Source organism: Grammomys surdaster, unplaced genomic scaffold (genome assembly GCF_004785775.1).
Source record: "Grammomys surdaster isolate TR1022 unplaced genomic scaffold, NIH_TR_1.0 97, whole genome shotgun sequence".
NCBI lineage: Eukaryota > Metazoa > Chordata > Mammalia > Rodentia > Muridae > Grammomys > Grammomys surdaster.
Genome location: NW_021604576.1, coordinates 10,730,921 through 10,737,398, shown reverse-complemented (window position 1 = coordinate 10,737,398; position 6,478 = coordinate 10,730,921). Strand labels below are relative to the sequence as shown.

The window sequence follows — 6,478 nt, the reverse complement described above, 5'->3', positions numbered from 1 at the left end:
GGGGAGAGGGGAGAGAGGGGAGGGGGAGAGGGGAGAGGGGAGAGGGGAGAGGGGAGGAGGGGAGGAGGAGAAAGGGGAGGGGGGAGAGAAGAGAGGGGAGGGGGGAGGGGAGAGGGGAGAGGGAAGAGGGGAGAGGGGAGAGGGGAGAGAGAGGAGAGAGAACACCAAACCAGAATGAAAAGTAAGCATAGTCCCCAATGAGAACATTAGAGATATTGGTTATACTAGGTCTGGTCAAGTCTTATTTAAGGACGCAACATTGAAATGTCTGGATTCAAAGAACACAAAAAATGTAAACAATCACTGGTAGAGGCAGTGGAACACTATGAGTTCTAGGCTAGCCTGCTCTACAGAGCGAGTTCTAGTACAGCTGAGGCTACACTAAGAAACCCTTTCTCAAAAAAACCCAAAACAGCAACAAAACAAAAAGGCTGGAAAAATAGCTCAGTGGTTAAGAAAATATATTGTTCTTACAGAGGACCAGAGTTCAATTCCCAGAACCCACATCAGCAGCTTACAACTGCCTGTTTCTCCAGCTCCAAAGGATGCCCCTAACTTCAGGCATATGCACATATGCAGACACACACATGTACACATAAATAAGTAACAGTAAGATAATAATAAAAATGAAAATATTTTGAAAAAGAATCAAATAATGAACCTAATAGCTACCAATGTACCATAAAAAGATTTTTAAAAATTAAAAAATAAAATAAAATTTCATCACTTTCAATAAGCAAAGGATTATATAATATTACAATTAATTGTATCCAAAGCTGTTCTTAATACTCCGGTATTTAATACACAGAAGTCCAATTTTCAGTGATAATTAGATGAATAAGAAACTGAAGCCCTCTAATTTATGGATACTAAGTTTTTCCTCTTTATAACATATTAGCAAGACAAAAAAAAAATTGGCAACCTAAGTTAAGGAATACATTTAAATATGTAAAACACCAGTCATAAGTTAACTTAAAAATATAAATAGTTAGTTAGAAATGTACTGGTGAATACTCATGACCAAAAAGATACTATACAGCACTTACCTTCCTTTAACTTGTTTCCAAGGATGAGGGCCACTGTTTTTCATTGCTTTCTTAACAACTTTTGCCAAAATGCAAAGAAAGATGATGTAACTGCTGCTGGATTTATACAGGTTAGGGTCTTGTTTATCACAACAGCAGTTCTTCACCAGTGTAAGCATCGACAGTGGTGACTTAATGATATTAGTAAGGCCTTTCAAAGGAAGCCAGGAAATACTGAAGGAGCTATTCTAAATGAAAAACAAACAAACAAAAGCACAATGTAGCTTTTTAAGTACAAGTTTCTTAGTAAATAAAATGAAAGCTGCGAACACCAATCAGTTCATAAGTTTGACCTGATAAAATTACAAATATATTTTATTAGAATGTAATTATCATATATACCCCAAAATTTTTTTAATTACATAAAAACAGAGAACATGAAGGGGTCTTTAAATTTTGTATTTTCCCCAAAATGTATTTTTACCACGTAATTTGTCCAATGAAGCTATGGCCCTTAAAACCTATTTTTTCCATGGTTCTCAATGTTTTTGTTATGTAATTTAATTTTTTGATAATGAGCACTTAATATAGATCTTCATTATACAAAACAATGGATTTCATTATGACATTTTCACACGTGTATAGCATGTTGTATTGGTTATAATTCTATCACTGTGACAAACACTAGGCAAGTTGTGGAAGGAAAGTCTTACTTGGCTTATGGTTCTAGAGGATAGGTATCTACCATGGCAGAGAAATACGACAGCAAGCAAGCAAGGTAGCTGGAGCTGCTGAACACTAACAGCTTGAACCACAAACAGGAATTAGAAGAAAACCGAAATGGTGCTTGTCTTTGAAATCTCAAAACATGTCCCTTAGTAACAAACTTCCATCAGTAAGACCGCACTTCTAACCCTATCCAAACAGCCACCAACTGGGAAACTAGTATTTAAATGACTGAGAATATGAAGATATTTCTCATTTAAACGACCATATTGGTGGTCTGATCACATACTCAGTTCCCTTTACCATTCATTCTGACTAGTCACTTTGTTATCGCTAAAACTTCCTTTTATTCTGATGCTTTCATTTTGTTTTGTTTTGTTTTTCTGATACAGAGTTTCTCTATGTAGCCCTGGCTGTACTAGAACTCACTATATAGACCAGACTGGCCTCAAATTCACAAAGATTGCTTGCCTTCACCTCAAGTGTAGGATTAAAACCATTTGTCAACATGCCTGGTCTTGATACCTTGTTTTAGATAAATTTAGATACCACTTATGATAGAACATATGAGAGATTTGTCTAAGTCTAGCTTATTTCATTTACCATAACAACACTTCCAAATTATAAAAATGTTGTCCCTATGGTTGAATAAACTTCATTTTATATATATATATTTCATTTTATATATATATATATATCTCAAATTCCTTTACCCAGCTTATTTCATAAGTCATTTTTCATCAAAGGTGTATATAAGATAATTCTTGAATCTTCTCAATTGTTTATTTATTTCCCCTTTTCAACCAGGTTTGCTTGAATTGGTTTTCTATTCAAGAGTTTTTAAATGTCTTTGTTAGAGTAATTTTAAATGTGGTAATTTTTTCTCTATCTCTGCAAACTCTCAAAATAAATGAGACTATAAGATTTAATAAGCTTTACATCACAATATCTGAGTGGCTATTAATCTATTCTAATCCTCTGGGATTAGAATATACTAATCTATTCTAATGTAGCTACCTCCCAGCCAAAATCTTTGAGATACTTGCATTTCAGTATTGGTCTGGCTCTCCCTGCTCCAAGTGTGTTCCCATAGAGTCTCCTGGACTTTACTAAATGTTCTCTCTTCCCCCCTCTACTTCTATTTCTCTGTCCCCTCACTGTCCCCTTGCCAACTAGGATCAAAGTCAAGTCCTATTCTCTCTTCTGCTCAGTCATTGGCTAATCAGTTTTTATTGACAAATCAGAGAATAAATGTGGAACAATGTTTACACAACTTTGAGTTAGAGATTCTTAGAATAAGTATTACAATGCCATGTCCAGAGTGGAACCAGATATGCGGGCAGAGAAATCAGCATTTGAGTAATACAAAGATAATCTTTACACAGTGTGCAATAATATTATGCCTACATCTCTGTTTATTTTTATCCTGGTAATGAGCACTTTACTGTGCAAGTCCCTTCATGGACACCTGTGCCATTAGTATCTTCCTGTGTACCAAGTCCAATGAAGAAGAGAGTTCCTCTGTAAAGTAGACTACTTTTACCAACATGCTTATCTTTCTAGCATGCTTGAATGACCTGAATTTCATCAACACTTCGGATGGTCACAGATTAAAAACTGAGCTTCTGTCTGAGGTTTTTGCAGTATGGGAAAGATATCTTTTCCCAAATGTGAAGATGTGTACTAGGATGCTTTTACAGTTCTTGCTTTGGTAAGGTCAAAAAGAATGAACTTCATCTGGTAGCTGCTACTACTCTAGCAATGGCCACAAAAGGAAAGAATCCATTCATCTTCTTATGGATATTCATAGCTGATTCCCTAACTTGAGGATTGCAAACAGTGCTACAATGAATATGCATGTGCAAGTGTCAACCAAGCATATACATTATTCATATATATGAAAGGGAGATATATATATACACACACATACATACACATATATACATATCCCTTTAAGGTCACTTATTCTTTTTTATTTCATTGATTTTGTTCTTTGACTATTTCAGACACATATACAGTGCATTCTGGTTTATTCTCACATTTTCACTTAACATTCTTTGATGCTTATCATATCAGTAAAGACATCTTGACCATATTAAAGGTTTTGGCTGGAACTTATCACTGGTAGAATATTCATTAGAATAGCTTCTACTGCATTTCATAAAAAGAAACATATTTTCTGTGATGTGAAAGTTGATCAGATTGCTGGCCAACCCGCTGATATTCAGTGATTCCCAACAACTTCTTCTGATTAATTTTAACAAACACTAATGTTCATTGTCTAGATGTTCCACTTCCTTAAACATACAAGATGGTGATTTTATAAAATTATAGCACTTCCTAATAAATCAGTTTATTAGGACTTAGCTACTCCATGTTTTCATTCATTTCTTTTGTTATGTTGGAATTTTCATTCTCCAGGCAATGGAATTACTTGAAATTGGATTATGGCATTCTGTTAATTATTTCCCAAGCCTTCTGTGACAGAATACTCCTGACTAACATTAGACAGATTTTGTTTCAAAATCTGTCATTTTTCCAACCATCCTATACTATATTTCACACAAAATTTTCTAATTTAATAAGCTCTAGGTACAAATAAAATTTAGTATTTGCTGGAATACTCTCCATTGCCATTTTCTATCCTGAAAAAGAAGTTATCTATTTATCCCAAAATTCAAACATCCTAAGCCCGCTCTTTTTTTTGTGTTTTGTTTTTTGTTTTTCGAGACAGGGGGCCTGTGTATCTCTGGCTGTCCTGGAACTCACTCTGTAGATCAGGTTGGCCTTGAACTCCCAAATGCTGGGATTAAAGGCGTGCGCCACTACTGCCCGGCTAAACCCGTTCTTCTTACTCACAAAAGTAACTGAGGTTTTTAAATGTCATCAAATTTTTTATTTTCCTAATTCTTCCTCTCCTTTCTAAATCCAATTTCTCTTAGCCATATTATTTGTGTACATTACTACTACTAATTCACCTGTACCTTATTTATTTACATAAACCACATTGTCAAACATATTTGATGTCACATTGGAGGTATCTAATATTTTCTGAGTTAACTTGAATTCAGTTCTCAGCTCTTCAGGTTACCAGTCTATCAGACTTATGTACCATCTCTCTAAGTCATTCTATTCCCTTCAGAAGCACCACAGAGGAATGAACAATGCCCGCTTAGATCTCCATGTATACTGCACCTTCAGCCCAGACCCTTCTACAAAGACCCAAAGATCAAGTTAAAAGTTCACAATCTTCTATGTTCACTAGAAGGATAAAAAACTCTGACCTGTGTTACATGATATTTTAATTTTTTCCTTACCAGTGTGTCTATAATATATGTAGTTTAAAGATTACTCAGGTACTGAGATTGATTCTTATTGTGAACAACAGTGAATATTAACTGTATCAAAGCCCAAACATTATACTATAATAAGTGAGAGGAGCTGGAGAGATGGCCCAGTAGTTAAGAGAGTACTGTCTGATCTTCCAAAGGACCCAAGTTCACTTCCCAGCACCCACATGGTGACTCACATCATCTCTAACTCTATTTCCAGAGGATATGGTGGCTTCTTCTGGCCTCTGAAAATACTGCACACACATGGTGCATAAATATATATGCAGACAGAATACCCATACGCATAAATAAAAACTAAAAATTTTTAAATGTTCAAGTTTAAAATTTATTTTTTAATTTATAAAGATTTGAAATGTGTATGATCGTATACTTCTAGTTACTTTGCTTACCCATCCAAAAGAGAAGAAACACTAAATGCTGATCCCATATGCCAGTTTCTACAGACAATGTTTATGAAAGATAAAATACTTACAAGCTACATCCTACTCCAAACAAAAAACAGTACTTAAAAAATTCATATTTCTCACAATTAAATCATAAGATGCCCCTCAAATATTATAAATTTCAAATTTTTGGAGCAAATCCATATTCTGTTTACTTACCAGGTTCTTACAATAATACTCCCATAAAATGGTTACAACTGAAATATTTGGCTCCCAGAAATCACAAAGTGTCAAACAACAATGAAGATGCATTCGTAACTGTTCTTCTACTATACTTTCCTAAAAAATAAAACTGAAGTCATAAAGCAGTAGATGGTTCTGGTAATGTGATTGTCATTTGATAATGTACTGAACTACATAGCACTAAAAAGATGAAGAATATGTATCTACAAATCATGGCTTTTTACAACCTTCAGAATACAAGATCTGAACATAAAACAAAACTCACTTGGAGACCACAAGCATATTCAGATAATGGAAAGTTTATAATTCAGTTATTTAAAAACAAACAGATGTCTGGAAACTGATATCAGAAACCCAAAGAACAAAAATGGAAATAAAACTAAAGGAATATGAAATGATATAACAATTAAAATGTACAAAAATTCAGAAAGTTGGGTCATCTTAAGAATTTAAGCAAATTCTTTCAAAGAACTATATTTGCTCTTAAGAAAACCACAGGATTAGTACTAGAAGTAGTAGAGTTACTACTAACATTCAGGAGGGTCTAGTACCACTAGGGAGGGAGGGGAAGAGGGAGGGGAGGAGAGGGGAAGGAAGGAAAGGAAAAAAGGAAGGAAAGGAAGAGAGAGTGGGGAGGGAAGGAAGGAAGGAGCGAGGGAAGAAAAGAAGGGAGGGAGGGAGGGAGGGAGGGAGGGAGGGAGGGAAGGAAGGAAGGAAGGAAGGAAGGAAGGAAGGAAGGAAGGAAGGA

The 6,478-nt window shown here is 35.1% G+C and overlaps 1 protein-coding gene across 1 annotated transcript in view; it reads right to left on the bottom strand.

Annotated features, from left to right (window-relative positions):
- The window catches only part of Mms22l (MMS22 like, DNA repair protein), a 109,011-nt gene that overhangs the window by 71,672 nt on the left and 30,861 nt on the right, over window positions 1-6,478 (bottom strand). Inside the window, exons 11-12 of the mRNA XM_028780643.1 lie at window positions 5,707-5,826; window positions 1,047-1,273 (exon numbers count right to left, since the gene is read on the bottom strand). Coding sequence (XP_028636476.1) covers window positions 1,047-1,273; window positions 5,707-5,826 — 347 coding nt within the window. The remainder of the gene's footprint in view (window positions 1-1,046; window positions 1,274-5,706; window positions 5,827-6,478) is intronic.